The sequence below is a fragment of the Notolepis coatsorum genome (assembly GCF_963971535.1).
Source record: "Notolepis coatsorum genome assembly, chromosome: 7".
Lineage (NCBI taxonomy): Eukaryota > Metazoa > Chordata > Actinopteri > Aulopiformes > Paralepididae > Notolepis > Notolepis coatsorum.
This window is the reverse complement of record NC_140171.1, coordinates 129,079,744-129,103,890: the sequence shown is the minus strand read 5'-3', so window position 1 is coordinate 129,103,890 and position 24,147 is coordinate 129,079,744. Positions and strand designations below refer to the sequence as shown.

The 24,147-nt window shown below is 42.8% G+C and overlaps 1 protein-coding gene across 2 annotated transcripts in view; it reads right to left on the bottom strand.

Annotated features, from left to right (window-relative positions):
- Positions 1-24,147, bottom strand: part of LOC311232183 (myosin-10) — a 91,524-nt gene that overhangs the window by 47,563 nt on the left and 19,814 nt on the right. For both annotated transcript variants that reach the window (XR_014619927.1, XM_084318881.1), the window contains 11 exons: positions 22,311-22,425; positions 17,156-17,349; positions 16,516-16,637; positions 15,928-15,997; positions 15,236-15,396; positions 13,745-13,853; positions 9,820-9,951; positions 9,052-9,258; positions 6,816-6,953; positions 4,407-4,530; positions 3,060-3,231 (listed from right to left, as the gene is read on the bottom strand). Coding sequence is in view for 1 of the 2 variants with exons in the window: in XM_084318881.1 (XP_084175007.1) it covers positions 3,060-3,231; positions 4,407-4,530; positions 6,816-6,953; positions 9,052-9,258; positions 9,820-9,951; positions 13,745-13,853; positions 15,236-15,396; positions 15,928-15,997; positions 16,516-16,637; positions 17,156-17,349; positions 22,311-22,425 (1,544 nt within the window). In the remaining variant the exon portion in view is untranslated. The remainder of the gene's footprint in view (positions 1-3,059; positions 3,232-4,406; positions 4,531-6,815; positions 6,954-9,051; positions 9,259-9,819; positions 9,952-13,744; positions 13,854-15,235; positions 15,397-15,927; positions 15,998-16,515; positions 16,638-17,155; positions 17,350-22,310; positions 22,426-24,147) is intronic.

Here is a 24,147-nt window from a genome sequence, read left to right as displayed (position 1 = left end):
GCAGCTTGGATTCAAACTGTGATAATCAGACCAGGTTTGGTTTTAGTTAACCCTTTCACTACCACACTACCAAAGGGTTAACCCTTTCACTGCGATAATACAGAAGGTTAACCCTTTCACTGCCACACTACCAAAGGGTTAACCCTTTCACAACCACTACATAAGGTTAACCCTTTCACTACCACATGACAAAATGGTTAACCCTTTCACAACCACACTACACAAGGTTAACCCTTTCACTACCACACTACAGATGGTTAACGGTAGTGAAAGGATTAAGGTTTAGTAAAAGGGCATTGCAACAGGGTAAGAACACACCTATTCCCACGATACCACTGTTCACCATCTGAGTTTGAAAAGCAGAACATACCAGACATGCCAGTCATTATTATACAGTATGAGCCATCAGTTAATGTGCCATGACCACAGAGTCTGTTTATGGTTTATGCTGTCAAAGGTGTGACACATACAATCTCTATTCATCTCAGGTTTAGGTTTCTGAGTTATGTGTGCTTTGTATACAAACAGGTACAGTATATGTGACCCAGTCTAGCGATAATGCCTACAAGTCTCCATTTTCATTTTCCAGATTTTTCCAGATTGTGAAAGTACAGAATGTAAGCTTTCAAATGATGTGTCATACGTTGAAATCTGAGAATGTTTTGAAGATGATGTGCTCATTTGAATCTTGTACAGCAGTTCTTTTTCTGTTTGCTTTAAGCTGTGAAAAGAGCGAGACGCGATGGCCAGTATGATATATAACGCAAGGTTATCCTATAACCTAGTTATATGAATACTGGCTGAGCGTCTCGCTCTTAGCGCCCTGAGGTCCCTTGGTTGGGTTTTCAGTGTTGGAAACTTTTTCAGAGGAAGGTAGAGTGTGACCATGTCCGGCGTCTTATAGCAGGACGCGGGGGCGTGGCCTGGTCACGTGCATGTGAGTGCAATTGTTTGTTTGTGAGCACAGTAGGTGCTAGGAGATAAGAGATATCTCATAATGGCAAAGAGCGAGACGCTCAGCCAGTATTCATATAACTAGGTTATAAGATAACCTTTCGTTCTCTGCTCAAAACTTCATTAAGTCGACTAATCGATCGAAAGGAGATGTAGTCGACTGCCAATCTCTCAGTCGAATGCAAAAATGTTTTATTAAAAAAATGTTGGGATCATTCTTTCCAAAAGCAAAGAGGCCTAGAAGCGTAGCTAACGCTAATGGTGCGCATACCGGAGAGGCTAACTGCCTAAGAAAACGGGCACAGGGGCACTGAAAGAGGATTTCACACGTCTAATGAACACACTAGACCAGTGGTCACCAACCTTTTTAAGCCCAAGATCACTTTTTTTTTTTTGGTGAAGGCAAGATCTACCGATTGAAGCGTTGAGAGAAAAAGACAGCCAAGATTGTACTTTAAACTAAATGACTTTGGGGGAGCTCCAGTAGCTCACCGCATATCTCGGTGCTATTTCTGCGTCGGGGAAAACCGTGCTGCGTCACGGATCTGGTGGACTCCGAGTTCGATTCCCGGACCCGCCGTCATTTGCCAGAATGTCTTCCCCTGATCTATATCCCGTTTCACCCTGTATCTGTCGGTCATGCTTGACCAGAAAAGCGATAAACGCTAAAAAATTAAGTTTAAAAAAAATAAAAAACGAAATGACTTTTATTTGCCTGTATTCTAATTACATGCAATGCTTTGGTCCAACATTAAAACGTCAAAGTAGAACTATTATGTACTTTCTCAGTCAGTGCTAAGTGCAGTCATCTTATGCAGCATCACTTTTCACATCAAAACAAAAGTAGAACTGTAATGTGGACTTTCTCATATTATTAACATTGACAAACATATTTACAATTAGCATTTTATAAAGTAGAACTGTAATATGTACTTTCTCAGTCAGTGCTAAGTGCAGCATCACTTTTCACATCAAAACAAAAGTAGAACTGTAATGTGTACTTTCTCAGTCAGTGCTAAGTGCAGTCAGTGCTAAGTGCAGTCAGTGCTAAGTGCAGCATAATTTTCACATCAAAACAAAAGTAGAACTGTAATGTGTACTTTCTCAGTCAGTGCTAAGTGCAGCATCACTTTTCACATCAAAACAAAAGTGGAACGAAATTTGGACTCTCAAGTTTTTTTTTTTTTTTTTTTTTTTTTTTTTTAATTTTCAGGGAAAGATCTACAGGGACAGTCTCAAAGATCGACCAGTCGATCAAGATCGACGGGTTGGTGACCACTACACTAGACAAATATCAAGATGTATCCATCAGTGGACCAATTGCATGCTTTCGTAGGGGACAAGAAGCCTTCAGTTGACTCCTTCAGACATTAACCCCTTCGCTGCCACACTACCAAATGGTTAACCCTTTCACTGCGACAATACAGCAGGTTAACCCTTTCACTGCCACACGACAAAAGGGTTAACCCTTTCACAACCACACTACAGAAGGTTAACCCTTTCACTACCACACTACAGACGGATAACCCGTCTGTAGTGTGGTAGTGAAAGGGTTAACCTTCTGTAGTGTGGTAGTGAAAAGGTTAAGCACCGCCCAGAGCCCAACATTTTGGCCAATCAAAGTCGACTATACAAATCCTTAGTCAGGGACAGGCCTACTTTCGAGTATAAATAAAGGTTTGAAATTAAATGAAATGAAAAGGCCGACTTGACCATCAGCTGGCACTAGGGATGTTCGATATTGGCTTTTTTACCGATATCCGATATACCGATATTGTCCAACTCTTAATTTCCGATACCGATATCAACCGATACCGATATATGCAGGGTTTCCCCCCCAAAAATATTGAATAATTTCAGGTAATTAACATTACATATCTCTTGTCGTGGAATTAACACAACATTATGCATACTTTTGAATACTCTTAAATAAAATAAGAAATTGTTCTTACGTGCTTGCCTGGGTAAATAAAGGTTAAATAAATGTAAAAAAATTATTAAATAAACGATACAGATAATTTACGCTATTACATTTTAATGCCAATATCGGCAGATAATATCGGACATCCCTAGCTGGCACTAGTAGTATCTGCGGTGGTTCTGACCTGGCCAGAGCGGCCTGTAGCTCCTCCTCCTTCTTGGCCAGCTGGATCTTCAGCTCCTCTATCTGGGCCTGGAGCTCAGCGATCTGGTCCTGGAGGTCCGTGGTCTCAGCGTCCAGCTTACGCTTCGCCTTCTCCAGCTCCTGGCGGGTCTTCTCCTCCTTCTTCAGCCGCTCTGGAACACACACACACACACACACACACACAGACACACACACACACACACACACACACACACACACACACACACACACACACACACACACACACACACACACACACACACACAGAGTTGTCAAGCGAAGTGACAAACCACAAACAACTGATTGTTGACAGCCTGACACAATAAGAAGTACACTGTGGGGTGGCCGGGTGGCGCAGCGGTCTAAGCGTCTGCCCACCACCACAGAGACAGTGGGATCGAATCCAGCTGTGGTGCTTCCGGGTTGGCCGACCGTCCATACTAACACAATTGGCAGTGTTAGAGGGTGGGAAAACCCGGCGAGGGTGGGTCCTGGTCGTTGTAAAACAGCGACTCCTACAGATCGGTCGGGGCGCCTGCACAGCGAGGTCGGATCCTGGGGGAGGTAGTGTCCTCCACACGTTACACTCCCCCAGTGAGAGTCCACGCTGCCAGGTGAAAAGAAGTGGGGATTGGCTACACATGTGTCGGAGGAAGCATGTGATAGTCTCCGCCCTCCCAGACCGACGGTAGGGGCAGAGCACGCAACGACCAGGTAGGGGATTGGGAATTGGCATAACGACTAACATTGGGATGGGAGAAAAACGGAAAAAAAAGGGGGAAAAAAAGAAGAAGTACACTGTGAGTCATCGACTCATTACAGACCTGTGTACACACTGAATTTAGACGATCAGGGCCCGTTAGGAGAGTCAGCTGTGGCTGTGTTCTCATGCTGCATCAATATAGTCTCAAATTAAAGTATCTTTCTTTGTAGGGGGATGTTAACCGAACCGTCTGTAGTGTAGCAGTGAAAGGGTTAACCTTCTGTAGTGTGGTAGTGAAAGGGTTAACCTTCTGTGGCGTGGTAGTGAAAGGGTTAACCCTTTGTTGTGTGGCGGTGAAAGGGTTAACCTTCTGTATTGTCTCAGTGAAAGGGTTAACCATTTGGTAGTGTGGCAGTGAAAGGGTTAAAGTATTTTTCTTTGTAGGAGGGATGGAACAAGTGGAATAACGATGCATCTGCCCATTCTCCCGTCCTTTGCTTTCACCTTCTGCAGACATGTGGCATCCCTTCTAGTAAGCGTCTGGCTTAGTCTAACTGTGGGTGGGGGGTGGAGATGGCGCAAGTGAAGCTGACCCGCTGGGTGATTATCAGAAGGTAACCTTACCCTCCAGGTCCACCATCATCATCTCCTGCTTGTTCTTCACCTTGCCCAGGTTCTTGGCCTTCTCCTCCTCCTCTGTCAGCTGGGAGGTCATCTCGTTAACCCGGTCCTCCAGCAGCTTCTTCTCCTGTTGCCACGAGAGAACGGCGGTGGTGAGACATGGAGGTCATGAACATGCGAGGAGCATCACTCCTTTTATCACCTCAAAAGCCCTGTTGCTTTTTGAAAAACGGGGCTTTTGAGTAGGGATGCACCGATATGAAAATTTGCCACCGATACCGATTCCGATATTTGTGGCAACAATTTTTTTTTAAATATTCTTTAAATATATTTTTTTTTGTGTTTTTTTTTTTTTATGAAACTACTGTATATTTGTGTTACAAATTGTGCTCACCGATATGAACATAGGCCTCTTTACTTACTTAAAAAAAGGAAACATCAAGAAATAGCACTATCTCTCTCCCAGTATGTTCTGCAGGGCTGCATCTAGATACTAGTTCTCCCAGCATGGTCTACCTGCTGGGCTGCAGCGAGATACTATTGTCTCAACCAATGAAATTTTGATTGACAGTTTACGTCACACACCGCTTGCACCCGCCTCTGCTGTTACCACCAATCGGCAAGCCGTATACATTTTTTACTTCGGCTTTTGTCCGCCATTGATTTTGAGTTGACGAGAGGTTTTCTAGAACAACAACACGGCGCGGCTGACGTTTAGCTTTTAGCTCCGCAGGATGACTTAAATTAGGCATAATGATTTTACTGCAACTAATGTTATAATAAAACAAAGCCTTTCTATACATGTGTCTGATTGAAAACGTTATTAACAGATTGCAGAATGGGTAAAACTCAGGGCTCTGTGAGCAACGGAAGAAACTGAGCTAGTATGAACGCTTGCTACGTTCGGGTAAATAATATGCTGATGTTATTGAACGTGTAACACTAACTATATAACGTTAATGCCACAAAACGAATGCCTTGTTAATCATAAGTAGTAACTTTGATGCAGTAGCTTGTGTGTGTGTGTGTGTATGTGTGGGGGGGGGGGGACTGGGGACGGCATTGTGCAGGTCGCGAGTGAACTTTTTTTTGTCTTGACGCTACACAAATTGATGGATATTTATCGGCTACTGCCATCGGCACATTCGAGCTTATCGGCCGGTAGGCCGGCCGATTGCAGTCAACAAGGCACTTATCGGCCGATACCGATACCCGACCGATACATCGGTGCACCCCTACTTTTGAGGTGATGAAATCACTGCGCCCAGGCAGCAGTGGTTCGGCAAAAAATAGTTCCGAGTATATATCTGCTTAGAAAAGGAAAATGTCTATTACATTTTTATTTCTCCACGTGGTAAATACATAGGTCACAACATGTTTACAGGAAAGTTTTGGAGTTGTATCTGGAGTGTATTTGGACTGTATTTCGTGACTGTTGGGAACTAGGCTACACTGGCACACCTACTTCCAGTGAATGACGCTATGCTAGGCTAACGGTGCGGCTGTTCTCTAAGCCTAATGCATGCACAGAGAAGAAAAGGGTATGTATCTGCTTGTCTAACTCCAGGGTAGATGGCAAATACGTGTTTCTTGGTATCGGATTTTAGCATCTGGGAAATTATCTGATACCAATATTGATACTATTTTAGCCCTATAGCCAGGATGCCTGCTACCAGTGAGATGTGCCTTTTGTGCTGTGAAAACAAGGATGGCACTGGGAATACGTGTGCTTCTCAGTGTCACCGCCACTGAAGAAAGAAGTCATAACCTTGTATACTGTGTACTCAGGTTCTAGACCGGCTCCTACTAGTCCTCAGCCAGTGGACAATTTAAGATGTCATTCAGTCCCTCCAGGTCTACAACACATTTTATAGCTGGGGAATAGTTCAATAATTAAATTATATACTGTATATATATATAGAGAGCTGAGCTTTCTAGACCTTTCTGAAAGTGTGTTCTTATTGTCTCTTTCACATGGACAAGCTGTGGTCAGATCTTTGGTCGTTAAGTTTACTTACATAACTTCAACCTATGTTCTACACACGGTACATACTAAACCATATTGGCCTGAATATAAGACAACGTTTTTTACAGAAAATCCCACTTTTGGAGCAATATTTATCCCCTTTTCTGGTGTGCTTGTAAGTATTTCCAAATCCCTTGCGATCTCTAGTTTCATTATGATACTCTACAGCCTGCGAAAGATCATTAGTTTGCTTTGATTAGCCAGAGTATTATTATGAGTCTTGTGATATTATATATTATTTATAATGATACCATTACTGTATTACTGGTAGGCCTACAATCTGGTCACACATATAATTATTTTCTTCCCAAATGAATGAATCAACAAGGGGAGTGGGGGTCGTCTTATATCCAGGCCAGTACGGCAGTTCACCTATGACCTCTGACCTTGATGAACTTGGAGTTCTGGTCTTCCAGCAGCAGGATGTCCTCGTCCATCTTCTTGATCTTGGCCTCGGCCGTCACCTTCTCCAGCTGCAGCTTCTGCCTGGCTGCCTCCTCCTCGTCCAGCTGCTCCTCCAGATCCTGTGGAGGCCGAGGCAACGTTAGCCCTGCAGAGCTTCAAAGCAGGGTTCCCACTAGGGCTGTCTTAAATACTTCGAAGCTTCGTTCGATGGGCATGGGATTCAAATATGAAAATAAAATTAGAATATATTATTATTCTTTTTTTTTAACCCATTACCCGCCAAAATCGCTGTTCAGCGTTATTGCCCGCCATGCGTTGTCTGCCAATATCGCTGTACATCGCGTTTCAAGGTCATATTTCATATTTTCGTCATGGAATTCATATTTCACCCACGGAGCCTTGTCATATGCTGTGGGAGCCATCACAACTCTGCAACGCTTCAATACCGCCACCTGGTGGCCGATCGGCGAGTTGCCAAACCGGAAATGCCAGCTTCAGCTCGGTCCGTCCCCTAATTCCGTCCGGCCACTCGTTTATCGTCCCGGGACTCAATCCACACACCGTGGACATGGATCGTTGCCATAACTCAATAAACAACATGATTTGGGCGTATATTAGTATTATACAAACCGGAACTGGATCGCCTCGATCCCCACCACATAACTGGGATCTGTTTGTTCCACTCTTATCGCCAGAGAATGGTTTAGGATGATTAAAGTGGTGGCAGAGAATGGGTTAATGTTTTTTGTTGTTGTTGTTGTTGTTGCTGTTGCAAAATCAACTCTGCCTCTCTTTGTTAATTACAACAAGCAATGCTGTTTGTTATTTAAGATGAGGTCGGACTCGGCACTGACAGATTTGTGTTCATTGTGCTGCTTTTTTTTATAAAGCCTCAAATGGCGGCTTACAAAAAAAGGCTTCATGAAAGCAAAGTGTTTTGTTTGTCTAAGATTTAAAAAGGTTTAAACTTTACAGCACTGACAAAGTTGAACAAAGTGCTGTACAAGTCCCCCCCCCCCCATTTTTTTTTTTATAATATATATTTTTTTATTATTAATCTCGAAGCTTCGAATTAAAATCAAATCTCGGCCCAGAAGCTTTGAATTCCAAAAAAAAATTCGAAGGTCAGTCCTAGTTCCCACAGACATTGCTAAATGAAATTCAAGGACTTTTAAGTGCTTTTCCAATCACTATTTTTCATTTTCAAGGATGTCACTCGAAGGATACAATTCATTTGTAAATGCTGTTTTTTTTAAAGCATCTTCTTGGCCTGCTTGCCAGCTAGAGAGCATCACACGCGAAGAAATGAGGAAAAGCAGTTGGAGCACGCGAGACAGCGACTCGTCAGATTATATTAAAACAGAACAAAATAAATTGATTTCTTGATTCAGAACAATTTGATCGTGGATGAACAAAACATTCAATGCAAATGGTTGATTTGAATTTCAAGGACTTTTTAAGCACCTTGTTAAGAAATGGGCTGTTTTCAAGGAATTCCAGGCCTTGACTTTTTTGGTACAAAATCAAGCACTTCAAGCACTTCCATTAATGTACAGTATGTCTCTAGAGATACAGACCCATTAATGTACAGTATGTCTCTAGAAATACAGACCCATTAATATACAGTATGTCTCTGGAGATATATACTCATTAATGTACAGTATGTCTCTAGAGATACAGACCCATTAATATACAGTATGTCTCTGGAGATATATATACCCATTAATGTACAGTATGTCTCTAGAGATACAGATCATTAATGTACAGTATGTCTCTGGGGACATTAATGTACAGTATGTCTCTAGAGATACAGACCCATTAATGTACAGTATGTCTCTAGAGATACAGACCCATTAATATACAGTATTACTCTGGAGATATATACTCATTAATGTACAGTATGTCTCTAGAGATACAGACTCATTAATGTACAGTATGTCTCTAGAGATACAGACCCATTAATGTACAGTATGTCTCTGGAGATATATACGCCCATTAATGTACAGTATGTCTCTGGAGATACAGACCCATTAATGGAGATAGCACGAGTCACCATGAGTCTAGGTAGAAATACCTATGGGGCTCCATCCCTGTAGCTGCCTATCAGATGTTAACTGTGTGGCTGCATCGTGTGTGTGTGTGATGGTGGTGGGTCATTATTTACGCTGGGTTCAGCCTCCCCATGGGACCCCTCTGTGTCTCCACCTCAGCACAGACCTGGATGTGTGACTGCATCTTCTTCTTCTCGTTCTGCAGGCTCTGGTTGCGCTCCTCCTCCTCCTCCACGCGGGACTCCAGGTCGTGGAGGATCTCCTCCAGCTCCTGCTTCTTGGCGGCCAGGCGCGCCCTCATCTCCTCGGCCTCGGCGAACAGCTCCGTCTCCGCCTGCAGCTGCTCCGCCAGGATGTTCTTCTCCTCCAGGAGCTGTGGGACGGCGACGTGTGTTTGTTTACGTTCATTTTAGATTTCAGATGCAGAGTTTTATTTGCCACATGGAAGTAATATAAATCATACAGTTTTCATACAAAAACATAAATCCAGTTCTACCATGGTGGTCAAAAGGAGCAGGAAGAAGAATAAATCTTATAATTACCTGCCCCCCCTATTCCTGAACTAAACATGTAACACTTGATGGTCGGCGTACAACCTAATTTACACAAAATAATAATTCATACAATATACAAAGAAACAGATTAAACAAGAAAAAAGGAAAGAAAGAAAAGAAAATATCTCACTATTCAGATTAATATTTGATAATGACTAAATATTTGATTTTTTACAATTATTTTTGAATTGACAAATATTATTACACCCCATTAAGATCGCTCTGGAGAGAATTCCACACATCTGTTTAAGTGTGGTACGTGCAAACCGCTGTTTAAAAAAAAAAGTCCTCCTATACTAAACTCACTTTCTGTTGACCTTGATGTGAATGATTTACGATTCACCTGGGTATGAAACTCTAAAGCTGCCTCAGACGCTTACTTGTTGGTGCTTCCTCTCCATGTCCACCAGCTCGCCCTCCACCTTGCCCTGCCTCTCCTTCACCTTCACCAGCTCCTCGTCTTTGGCCTGCATCTCCTCCTCCTGCCTGGTCACCTGGAGCAGGGGCTTCACCTGAGGAGAGAGGAGAGAAACCTCTGGTGACTTCACTGAAGCAGAAATAGAAGAGTATGATCAATCAACAGTTAACACTTTGAGTGCCACTCACTCACGAGATTTCTCGGATTTTTTTTATTTTTTTTAGCGATCTGAAAAATTATTGCATCACCCGAGCCTACCCGAGTATAGCCGAGCGGCGCCGGCGATTACTGTGGAAAAAAGCGCCCCCTGTCGTCTCCCAGATGACATAAGTGATTTTGGAATGGACTCAATGAAAATGAATGGGGAAAAAAATCCGGTACTCCACATTTTCCAGTCCACTGATCCAGCCGGGGTTACCACAGTTCATTCTGGAACCTCAGATCCCCGCTGATCATGGAGTTCTACAGTATCGCGTTGGATCCATACACGTATCGATTTTTTCGAATGGTGATCAGGAATTGGAATATACCAGTTGGATACCATCTGATGTCAGGTAAGGACTCTATGTTATCAGTGTTAGGATAATCAGAGTACGTTTGATGAAGATATAGGCTGTTTTGTGAAATGTCTTCTTTCGGTTTCACTGTAAAAGTCAGAGAGGAAATCAACGAGGCGATTATCCGTGCGCGGCCGTAATGTGCTTGCGTGCACGTATAATATTGATCATCTAGCGTTTATTTGAAAACGATTCATAAAAAGGCAGACGAATATCAACGTTGTGGAATATTCCACTAAAAGACGATTTTCATAGAATGCTCCAGAATGAGCTGTTTTTTATATCAAAACGGGGGCTTTTCTAAATGCTCTGAAACGGAAACGACGCGATAAAAAAACAATCTGCCTTGACAGCACTGACTGGAAAATAGTCTTTGATAATGCGATGGGCAGATTAGACACATAGCCATAATTTAAAACATAGATTAGGCGATATTAACGTTAACATTGGCGCCGATGGTGGCATTCAGCCAGTAAAAAGGAAAACCAGGCGTGGCGCTCAAAGTGTTAAGGACATCCATTTACTAACAAACAGGTCATTGTAGTGGGCACTTACATGGACACTTACATGGACTGACTGGACATAATCCACCTACACTGTCACTTTAAGGACACAGGGCATTGTGGGTAGCTAGAGCGGCCATATTAACTCGTTACTTGGTTTGTTGATGTATGCACGGCGTCTATACTTTCCGTAGCCGCATTTCTGCAGGACGCTCTCTGATTGGCCACTGACTGACGCTCTCTGATTGGCCACTGACATGTTTGCCCAATCGCGTGACGAGCTGTGTCTTTGCCCATTTCCGCGTCGAACAGCCTGCAAACTACCTGGCGTTCTATCACCATGCTCTAAGACAAACTCTAACCTTAACCAACTTCGAAAGAGTGCCTAAGCTTAACCGTCGAAATAACTTGCCGTCACGCTCTAAGACAAACTCTAACCTTAACCTACTTCGAAAGAGTGCCTAAGCCTAACCAGTGTAGAACTGACGTCGGCCAATCAGAGAGCGTCCTGCAGAAATGCGGCTACGGAAAGTATAGACGCGTATGCACGCTATGCTAATAAATGATGCACACTGATGATGTGGTCAAAGAAACTCAACTCTCTGGTCGTGATTTCCCACTTCCTACTTGTCAATCTTTGAATTGCTACAGCAAATAACCATAACCAGACTCAGTGCTCACGGCTCATTCATGTATCCGCAGAATCAAGCATTATTGGTGAAAATGTATCACCGAAAAATGCGGTCTAAAAAAATGCTATTTACAATAGCAACGCATAGGCTACACATCATTTGCACACTTGATACAGTTAATGTGCTCGATAGACGACATCAAGTCACCAAAGAGAGAGACAGCAGGTATACGGATGAACAACAGCCATCCCCACTAATGAACGTCCATCTCCACTAATGAACGTCCATCTCCACTAATGAACGTCCATCTCCACTAATGAACGTCCATCTCCACTAATGAACGTCCATCTCCACTAATGAACACCCATCCCCACTAATGAACAGCCATCCCCACTAATGAACAGCCATCCCCACTAATGAACAGCCATCCCCTCTAATGAACGTCCATCCCCTCTAATGAACAGCCATCCCCTCTAATGAACAGCCATCCCCACTAATGAACAGCCATCCCCTCTAATGAACAGCCATCCCCTCTAATGAACAGCCATCCCCTCTAATGAACAGCCATCCCCTCTAATGAACAGCCATCCCCTCTAATGAACGTCCATCCCCTCTAATGAACAGCCATCCCCTCTAATGAACAGCCATCCCCTCTAATGAACAGCCATCCCCTCTAATGAACGTCCATCCCCTCTAATGAACAGCCATCCCCTCTAATGAACAGCCATCCCCTCTAATGAACAGCCATCCCCACTAATGAACAGCCATCCCCACTAATGAACAGCCATCCCCTCTAATGAACAGCCATCCCCACTAATGAACAGCCATCCCCACTAATGAACAGCCATCCCCACTAATGAACAGCCATCCCCTCTAATGAACAGCCATCCCCACTAATGAACGTCCATCCCAACTAATGAACAGCCATCCCCACTAATGAACAGCCATCCCCACTAATGAACAGCCATCCCCTCTAATGAACAGCCATCCCCACTAATGAACAGCCATCCCCTCTAATGAACGTCCATCCCCTCTAATGAACAGCCATCCCCACTAATGAACGTCCATCCCCTCTAATGAACAGCCATCCCCACTAATGAACAGCCATCCCCTCTAATGAACAGCCATCCCCTCTAATGAACGTCCATCCCCTCTAATGAACAGCCATCCCCTCTAATGAACAGCCATCCCCACTAATGAACAGCCATCCCCTCTAATGAACAGCCATCCCCTCTAATGAACAGCCATCCCCACTAATGAACAGCCATCCCCTCTAATGCAAGGCGCTCTCACCTTAGTGTTCAGCTATAGGTACTGAGGGGCCAGGCTCACCTTAGTGTTCAGCTAGGTACTGAGGGGCCAGGCTCACCTTAGTGTTCAGCTATAGGTACTGAGGGGCCAGGCTCACCTTAGTGTTCAGCTATAGGTACTGAGGGGCCAGGCTCACCTTAGTGTTCAGCTATAGGTACTGAGGGGCCAGGCTCACCTTAGTGTTCAGCTATAGGTACTGAGGGGCCAGGCTCACCTTAGTGTTCAGCTAGGTACTGAGGGGCCAGGCTCACCTTAGTGTTCAGCTAGGTACTGAGGGGCCAGGCTCACCTTAGTGTTCAGCTAGGTACTGAGGGGCCAGGCTCACCTTGGTGTTCAGCTAGGTACTGAGGGGCCAGGCTCACCTTAGTGTTCAGCTAGGTACTGAGGGGCCAGGCTCACCTTAGTGTTCAGCTAGGTACTGAGGGGCCAGGCTCACCTTAGTGTTCAGCTAGGTACTGAGGGGCCAGGCTCACCTTAGTGTTCAGCTATAGGTACTGAGGGGCCAGGCTCACCTTAGTGTTCAGCTAGGTACTGAGGGGCCAGGCTCACCTTAGTGTTCAGCTATAGGTACTGAGGGGCCAGGCTCACCTTAGTGTTCAGCTAGGTACTGAGGGGCCAGGCTCACCTTAGTGTTCAGCTAGGTACTGAGGGGCCAGGCTCACCTTAGTGTTCAGCTAGGTACTGAGGGGCCAGGCTCACCTTAGTGTTCAGCTAGGTACTGAGGGGCCAGGCTCACCTTAGTGTTCAGCTAGGTACTGAGGGGCCAGGCTCACCTTAGTGTTCAGCTAGGTACTGAGGGGCCAGGCTCACCTTAGTGTTCAGCTAGGTACTGAGGGGCCAGGCTCACCTTAGTGTTCAGCTAGGTACTGAGGGGCCAGGCTCACCTTAGTGAAGAGTCTCCACCACTGCCAGTGCCGCAGCTTCAGGTAGGCAGCGCAGTTCCTCTGCAGCACCTTCAGAGCACTCAGCTGCTGCTGCTTCTTAGCGAACGCTCTGAGGAAAAGAACACGAGCGCCATCACGATGGATATATTATTGTACATTAATGAAAAAAAAATCAAATATTTTTTTTAATACATTCTTAATTTTTTTTAAATAATTATGCTCAAATTAAATCCTCAATTTGAATAAAGTGATTAATCTGATTAAATTCGTCTTTTTTTTTCAACTTTCCAGCCCCAGACCCAGCCCAGGGAGAAGCCCCAGCCCAACTAAATCAATTAAATCAACTTTCTTTAATGAATATAACTCAGTTTCTTTTAATACTATAATATTAGTGTAGCCTAATCTTTATCTGCAACTGTGAAGAAAAACCAGAATGAAAAAAATAAAATAAAATAAAGATTGTTTTATTTTTATTTTTATTAAAAATTCGAATGTTGATTTATAATTCGAATGCCAACATAACGAATGCAGGTTCGAACGTTCTAACGTTTGGGCTCAGCCCTATTGTACATCTGTGTTTTCCAAACTCTGTGTCGCGGTAAGAATGTCAAAGAAGAAGGTTTCCTTAGGAAGCAGATAAGCACAGTTGTAGTACTTGTCCATGTATGGGCTTTGATTTATCCTGTACACACAATGTTTTTGTAGATGCATGAATGCCTAGTGAGTGAATATACAGAATATGTTTTAAATTGTTTTTATATTAGCTTTAATAATGGCCTTCTATTTGTCTGTTTCTTTTATGGCTTAAATATCTAGGGACTACAACTGCTAACGTTGGCATATTTACAGTTTTAAATTTTTTAGTATTATCTTTTTCCGTTTTTCTCCCCTCCCAATGTTAGTCGTTATGCCAATTCCCAATCCCCTTCCTGGTCGTTGCGCACTCTACCCCCTACCGTCGGTCTGGGAGGGCGGAGACTATCACATGATTCCCCCGACACATGTGTACCCAGCCCACCGCTTCTTTTCACCTGGCAGCGCGGACTCTCACTGGGAGAGTGTAACGTGTGGAAGGGTCACACTACCTCTCTTAGATCCTTCCCTTGCTGTGCAGGTGCCCCGACCGAACTGTAGGAGTCGCTGTTTACAACGACCAGGACCCACCCACGCCGGCTTCCCACCCGCTGACACTGCCAATTGTGTTAGTATGGACGGTCGGCCAAGCCGGAGGCACCACAGCCGGATTCGATCCCACTGGCTCTGTGGTGGTAGACAGACGCTTAGTCCGCTGTGCTACCCGGCCGCCCTCAGTTTTTCATTTTTATTAATTTATAAATGTTGATTGTTGATTGATATGCACTGTCCCTGATCAAATAAACTGAGTTAAAATAATAATAATAATAATAATAATAATAATAATAATAATAATAATAATAATAATAATAATAATAATAAATAAGTTGTAGTAGTAGTAGCGCTTCTGACACTCACTTGCGTGCCAGGTATCCACGGCATACGGACTGGAAGTAGATCATGATGTCCGTGATCTTCAGGTCCCTCTCCTCCTCCAGGTGGGCCAGGACCCCGGTTCTGAAGAAGATCTTACTCTGGCCGATACGGAACAGGTTAGGGTCCAGCTCCAGGGATCGGATCTATACATAAAGACACCGGAAAGAAACATATATCAAATGAAATAGAAAATATAACAACGACAAATAAAAAATATTCAGGTGAGTTATCTTTAAAAAAGGAAATCTGTTTATGAAATCTGTCACTCAGTTGAACAAACCCATAGCGTTGGCGAGTTCTGAGACTAACAATAGAAGCAGAAGCAGCGTTACCATTCTCTGGCTGCACGTTAGCCTAGCTTAGCACAATGAATGGAAGCGGACATGTACGGGTAGCCTACGCATTGTCCAACTAACACCTCTCTCGAAGGCTAACTGGCCATGTCCGCTTTCATTCATTGTGCTAAGCTAGGCTAACATGCAGCCAGATAGCTTTCTACTGAACGCACAGAGAGGAAACTGGTATCTATCTTCTTGTCTCTCTCTGGAGAAGACGATCAGCTAATTTCTAATAATTAATTGGCGTGTTCTTTTAAATTAACGTGACCTTGATGTGAACGATTTAAGATTAATTTGGGTGTGAAACTCTAAAACAAGAGCAAGAAGCAGCGTTACCATTCTCTCACACGCTTGTTTCCCGTCCATGAATCCCTTGGGTATCGCGTTGGGCGTCAAGATCTCATATCTGTGAACATGGACGACAAAAAAATGGCAACGTAATCCCTCTGCCGTATAGTAGAGCAATAAAGGTACAAATAAACACATGAATAAAAAAGCGTCTTAGCTGTTAGTAACTAGGGATGTTCGATATTGGCTTTTTTACCGATATCAGATATACCGATATTGTACAACTCTTAATTTCCGATACCGATATCAACCGATACCGATATATGCAGGGTTTCCCCCCCCCCCAAAAAACGTAATAATTTCAGGTAATTAACATTACATATAGTGTTGTGGAATTAACATAACATTATGCATACTTTTGACAATAAATAAAATAAGAATTTGTTCTTACTTGCTTGCCTGGGTAAATAAAGGTTAAATAAATGTAAAAAATAAATAATATATATATATATATTTTTTTGAAAACTGATACCGATAATCTCCGATAATACATTTTAATGCCAATATGATCGGCCGATAATATCGGACATCCCTATTAGTAACCATGGTGACAAAAGCTTCCTCCTCCCACGCTACCTCTGTCTGAACTCCTGGAAGACGATGCGGTTGGGGAAGCCCTGTCTGCAGATGCGGATCCCCTCTAGAACTCCGTTACACCTCAGCTGGTCCAGAACCAGATGGGGCTCCAGCTTACCTGCCTGAGGGGAAATGAGAACGTTAAACAGATTTTCTTGTACGTCATATCAGTGTTTCACATGCGAATAGTAAAGGAAGAGATGGAAGAGGTAGGTCTATATAATGCTTACCTCAGGGTTCCCACAGACATTGCAAAATAAAATTCACAGACTTTCAAGTACTTTCCCAAGCACTATTTTTCATTTTAAAAGGGCATTTAAAAGGATCCAATTAACTTTTAAATGAAGTTTTCTTTATTGGAAAAAAATCGGATCCAATATTTATGGCTTAAAACCAATTTCTGACAATTAGTTACACTTTAGTTTAGATAAAACAAAAAGAAGCAATTTCTTGATTCAGAAATGTTTTATCGTGGATGAACACAACTTTCAATGTGAATGGTTGATTTGAATTCCAAGGACCTTTTAAGCACCTTGTTAAAAATTTTGCTGTTTTCAAGGAATTCCAAGCCTTGACTTTTTTTGGTAAAGAATCAAGCACTTTAAGCACTTCAAGGACCTTGTACGAACCCTGGGCTTACCTTCTTCTCGTGGTTGGGGATGATGCAGCGGACAAAGTTGGGGTTGGTGTTCCTGAGCGTGGCCATGAGCTTGGTGAGGGACTCCTTGTAGAGCTGACCCACCGTGCGGAACATGCCCTTCTTGGTCTTGTAGGTGGAGCCGAACGCCGTCTCGTTCATACCCGCCACTTGATCCAGACCCACGATGCGGTCCACTGGTTCGGGGGGAGAGACGGCAGAGAGATGAAGGACGGTGGTGAGGCGTTTGGGAGGGAGGGTTTAAACAGGAAGTGTTGATGAGGAGCTGAGAATGACTAGAGGAAACAGCGGTAGCGACAAGGTGGGATGATGGGGGTAGATGTGGCTGAGACTACAACTAGCAGCAGCTCCTGTGTGGGTGGATGGGGGAACGGAGGCACTGCCCACATAGATCTAAATAAGCATGCTTGGTCTAAAGGGTCCATGTTGTAAAACAGAGCAAAGCGCCACTTCTGATTTCTTTCATTTATCCATCATTAATCATTGACTTCCTCTTTGGCTTTGGCTGATGAGATGCCGCTTGATGACTGCTGCTGCTGCTGCTGCTGCAGGGATGCACTACATTTTATTTTATTTCATCTTTCAATTACTTGTTATTCTCAACCTTTTCTGCCCTCAGTATCAGCCAGCAAGGCTAATAACAGGGTTCCTACACATTTCTGTTGATTATTCCATTAGAAATAGCACCATTTCCATTCTATTACCACACTCCTACGCAGAGCTGTCTCTACGCCTGAACAGTATGTCACAGCCTGTTAACCATTTCACTGCCGCACTACCAAAACAATTAACCCTTTCACTGCGACAATTCACCGAAGGTTAACCCTTTCACTGCCACACAACAACCGTCGGTTGTGTGATAGTAAAGGGTTAACCTTCTGTCGTGTGGCAGTGAAAGGGTTAACCACCCCTGCCCAAGAGGACAAATGTGTACCAAATCCGGACATCCACGACCAATTAGTTGGAAAGGAAATGCCCTTATAACTTTTAATTGGATGTATACAGACTAGAGTATCACTAATAACCAAATACTAAGCTTGTCTGAATTTATGAATTATGCAGTTATGTTATTAGGAAAGTAAACAAACTTTATCTATTTTCTGCGTAAGGAAACCATACATGGACACAGTGAATAAACAAGGCTGCACAGACGCCATGAAATTTAATTATCTAACTTCTTTCCCCAACAAATATTCGGTTCTTATTTATAGAAGAGACAAAATATATGGTGGAAACAATAATATAATATAATTTATTTAAAATGTTGGAAATATTTGGAAAATATTATGATAGCACCGGTTAGATTACTTCCTGTTTGGACAGATGTTTGATAGTGGAACGTCGTCCAACTCTCTGCATAGGAGAATGTATACATTAGTATTTCCATGACCTGTATATCTGTCTACATTCAACTGATAATTTATTGTTGAATAGTTTACTAGTCCACTTGGGACTGAAGTAATTAGGAAATGTACTATTTAAGTCGTAAATTCCTTAAGATAACTAGTCCAGCAGCCAAGTGTGACATTTATCATTTGAGCAGGTGAACTCAAGATTAGGAACACATTTAAATGTAATTACCAACATTTTCGCCTTTCAGGCCAGGTTTAATATAACCAGAGGAATCCTGTCATAACTTGCATACAAATAGACCAAGAATGACAACTTTTATTCAAGCACAACATATCACCAGGGTTCCCACAGACATTGCAAAATTAAATTCAAGAACTTTTAAGTACTTTTCCAAGCACTATTTTTCATTTTCAAGGATGTCACTTGAAGGATACAATTCACTTTTAAATGCTGTTTTTTTAAGCATCTTCTTGGCCTGCTTGCCAGCTAGAGCATCACGCGCGAAGAAATGGAGAAAAGCAGTTGGAGCGCACGAGACAGCGACTCGTCAGATTTGATTAAAACAGAACAAAAAAAACTTGATTCAGAACAATTTGATCATGGATGAACAAACCATTCAATGCGAATGGTTGATTTGAATTTCAAGGACTTTATAAGCACCTTGTTAAAAAATGGGCTGTTTTCAAGGTTTTACACGCCTTGACTTTTTTTTGTAAAAAAGAAAGCACTTTACGCACTTCAAGAACCTTGTGCGAATCCTGCATCACTGACTGGGATACAAATTCTTAACACTATTGCCTTTTCAACTCTCGCATGAAGACTTAGCATAACACGATCTGATAGCGACTTAATTACAGAGTACTTTCTCCTGATATCAACATGATTTAACTTGGGACGTGCGTCAGACCCGCTGCGGTCCTGAATGCCTGTTGTTGACTCTGAGCCCACTTCCTCTGACAAGCCTAACACTTTCTGACACCTTGAATAAAACCGTTGTGACACAGAACTCTGAGGAATAACCCCTTTTTGTTTTTCCATGTCGACGCGGGTCATTTATCAACGTCAGAGCCGCTAGATATTAAAAAATAAAAAAGAAGTATTCCAGAGAGTCACAAACTGCAGGAATGTCCTTGAGTTTGAACATTTATTCTGGAGATACGCGCGGCCCGCTGTCATCGCGGACGTTCTGCGTTGGCCGTCTGGGCCTCGGAACCACAAGCCAAACGCAACATGTGGTTCTGATTCCCTGCTACTGTGATTGTCATGGGGAGAGGGGAGAAAAGGCAATAAATGAATGCCATTAATCTTTCTTCAGTCAAGCTTCAAATCCGTAATTCACTTATGGGTATAAATATAGTGTCAGGAGCAGGAATAAAACAAAAAAAAGATTCCAGAGGGGCACAAGTATCTGAATAATATGTATTTTGCTTAAAGAAAACACAGAAAGATCTTGAGACCATTAACGCACTTTGGGCCTGGGAGTTTCAAAGCACATGGTTCAGGCTAAAGGAAGCTATTTCAGCCATAATGTAGTTAAAACTGTTATTAGGCTAGTTCAGTGACTAGGCTACTCACTACCATTGCTGGCTGAGACAAGGGTGCCATGCAGCCTGCAAGCGGATGGGAGCCTCTGTAGCTACAAAGACATAAAGCAGCGGCTGAAGCAGGGAACTCTGAAGAGTCAGAACTGGGCGGAAATATCAATTCAAGAAATTGGTTTCAAATATTTGAGCTTTGCTTGGAGAGTGAGTGCTCAAATTAACCTCCCAAGCACTTTTTAACAACATCACAAATGGTTAATTTTTAATTATTTAAAAAATAATTGGTTCATATATTTGAATTGTGTTCCAATGTTCTTTTGGCCCAGGTCTGCCTACAAGAGCAGCCCAGTCAATCACCTGCAGGTTCATCCACATTAGTGACATTTTCATAGAATGAGGCCCTTTGAAAGGTCTGAATCTCTACAACACAGAGAGAGAGAGAGACAGTGAGGGGAGCATGGAGGACGTTCACTTGAGGAAACAACACTCAGAAGGCCTGGATACATTACAGTATAATGCAGACAGCTGCTGTTAGTAGAAATACAAGATAGGCCAGATAGGTTATCAATCTGTTATTCAACATGAAAAAAACTAAACACAATACATCCAAATATTAGTCTTACAGGATGATTACACTGTCATTAAGACAACCTTACTGAATCAAGCAACACATGTGTTTGTGTTAGATGGGTGGGTGGTGTTTGTGTTAGATGGGTAGTTGGTGTTTGTGTTAGATGGGTAGTTGGTGTTTGTGATAGATGGGTAGTTGGTGTTTGTGTTAGATGGGTAGTTGGTGTTTGTGTTAGATGGGTAGTTGGTGTTTGTGATAGATGGGTAGTTGGTGTTTGTGTTAGATGGGTAGTTGGTGTTTGTGATAGATGGGTGGGTGGTGTTTGTGTTAGATGGGTAGTTGGTGTTTGTGTTAGATGGGTAGTTGGTGTTTGTGATAGATGGGTAGTTGGTGTTTGTGTTAGATGGGTAGTTGGTGTTTGTGTTAGATGGGTAGTTGGTGTTTGTGATAGATGGGTAGTTGGTGTTTGTGATAGATGGGTAGTTGGTGTTTGTGATAGATGGGTAGTTGGTGTTTATGTTAGATGGGGTAGTTGGTGTTTGTGTTAGATGGGTAGTTGGTGTTTGTGATAGATGGGTAGTTGGTGTTTGTGATAGATGGGTAGTTGGTGTTTGTGATAGATGGGTAGTTGGTGTTTATGTTAGATGGGTAGTTGGTGTTTGTGTTAGATGGGTAGTTGGTGTTTGTGATAGATGGGTAGTTGGTGTTTGTGATAGATGGGTAGTTGGTGTTTGTGATAGATGGGTAGTTGGTGTTTATGTTAGATGGGTAGTTGGTGTTTGTGTTAGATGGGTAGTTGGTGTTTGTGATAGATGGGTAGTTGGTGTTTGTCATAGATGGGTAGTTGGTGTTTGTGATAGATGGGTAGTTGGTGTTTGTGTTAGATGGGTAGTTGGTGTTTGTGTTAGATGGGTAGTTGGTGTTTGTGATAGATGGGTAGTTGGTGTTTGTGATAGATGGGTAGTTGGTGTTTATGTTAGATGGGTGGGTGGTGTTTGTGTTAGATGGGTAGTTAGTGTTTGTGATAGATGGGTAGTTGGTGTTTATGTTAGATGGGTAGTTGGTGTTTGTGTTATATGGGTGGGTGGTGTTTGTGTTAGATGGGTGGGTGGTGTTTATGTTAGATGGGTAGTTGGTGTTTATGTTAGATGGGTAGTTGGTGTTTATGTTATATGGGTGGGTGGTGTTTGTGTTATATGGGTGGGTGGTGTTTGTGTTATATGGGTGGGTGGTGTTTGTGTTAGATGGGTAGTTGGTGTTTGTGTTATATGGGTGGGTGGTGTTTGTGTTATATGGGTGGGTGGTGTTTGTGTTAGATGGGTAGTTGGTGTTTGTGTTATATGGGTAGTTGGTGTTTGTGTTAGATGGGTAGTTGGTGTTTGTGTTAGATGGGTAGTTAGTGTTTGTGTTAGATGGGTAGTTGGTGTTTGTGTTATATGGGTAGTTGGTGTTTGTGTTAGATGGGTAGTTGGTGTTTGTGTTATATGGGTAGTTGGTGTTTGTGTTAGATGGGTAGTTGGTGTTTGTGTTAGATGGATGGGTGGTGTTTGTGATAGATGGGTAGTTGGTGTTTGTGTTATATGGGTAGTTGGTGTTTGTGTTAGATGGGTAGTTGGTGTTTGTGTTAGATGGATGGGTGGTGTTTGTGATAGATGGGTAGTTGGATGCTCACCATCCTTCCACAGCTCAGCCACAAACTTATCAGTGGACTGGTGGAGCAGAGACGCCACGTTGTCATTCAGAGGATCCATGTTCTTCATCAGCCACTCATCTGCCTTGTAGTCCACCTGGAACACAGGCCATTTACAAATATTACATTATTTTTTTTTTTTTTTTTTATTGATCTTTTTCCCCCTCCATTTTCCTCCGATTTTCTTCCATCCCAATGTTAGTCGTTATGCCAATTCCCAATCCCCTTCCTGGTCGCTGCACACTTACCCCCCACAGTCAGATCATCTGGGAGAGTGGAGGCTATCACGTGCTTCCTCCGACACACGTCCAGCCAATCAACCGCTTCTTTTCACCTGGCAGCGCTGATATTCTCCGAGAGGGCGTAGCGTGTGGAAGGATCACACTATCCCACTCAGGTCCCATCCGCGCTTAGCAGGCGCCCCGACCGAACTGTAGGAGTCGCTGTTTACAACGACCCGGACCCACCGCGCCAGCTTCTCCCACCCTCTAATGCTGCCAATTGTATTAGTGTGAACGGCCAGCCAAGCTGGTGACAACCCCAGAGCTGTGAGCTGGATTCGAACAGGCGAATCCAGCTCACAGCTCCGGGGTTGGTGACGAACGCAATCTCCGCTACGCCACCTAACCGCTGCAATATTACATTATTTTAACCAATATTCAACATTACATTAATCTAAAATAACCAATCAATACAAATAACCAATAACTTAAAATCTAATAACCAATGTATTCATATTACATAATAAAACAATACATTATGTTTACCTTTATTGACCATTATATTAACCTATAATAATGAATGTATTGATATGATATAACCTACATAGATATACAATAAAGCCTACATTATATTAACATATGGATTGGAGGTTTGAAGTGTCCTTGAGCAAGACACTTAACCCGTAATTGCTCCCGATGAGCAGTTTGGCAACTTGCATGGTATGAATGTGTGAGTGAATGGGTGAATGTGAGGCATAAGTTGTAGAGCACTTTGGATAGAAGCGCTATATAAATGCAGTCTATTTCCATTTACTTCCGCAGGACAGTAAAGAAATGTTGGAAATGTCACAGACAATTTATTATGATCATACGGTGCCAGAGGGCAAGTTAATCTGTTGTGTTAATTACAGCACCATGAAATGATGTAGATGAAAAAATAGCAATGCCTTGTCTTATAGAGACTGCTACCTTATCATTTAATTGTGCTGTAATTAACACAACACAAGGATTAAATTGTCCCCGATGACGTCACAACTAATTTACACTCAACGACTGTCAAACTAAATGAACGTGTACAAAACGTGTTAAGAGTTTTTGGATGTGTGTGAAGAGATTATGTGCAAAATAAATTGCACATACAGCATTGTTTTCTTTTTGTGAAGTGCCCCTTTAAAGAATATTGGGCCGCATTACAGGGTTCCCACAGACATTGCTAAATGAAATTCAAGGACTTTTAAGTACTTTTCCAAGCACTATTTTTCATTTTCAAGGATGTCACTCGAAGGATACAATTCACTTTGAAATGCTGTTTTTTTTAAGCATCTTCTTGGCCTGCTTGCCAGCTAGAGTGAGCTAGAGCATCACATGCGAAGAAATTAGGAAAAGCAGTTGGAGCGTGCAAGACAGTGACTCGTCAGATTTGATTAAAAGCAGAACAAATAATTGTTTCTATTTCTTGATTCAGAACAATTTGATCATGGATGCCTCCTTTGTTTTGTAGTTTTGTTGTTAGTAAATATCCATTCCTTAAGCTTCACCCCTCGTCTCTGCCTCGTTCCTTCTACCTTGTCTGCATACAGTGTTCTCACCTTCATTAG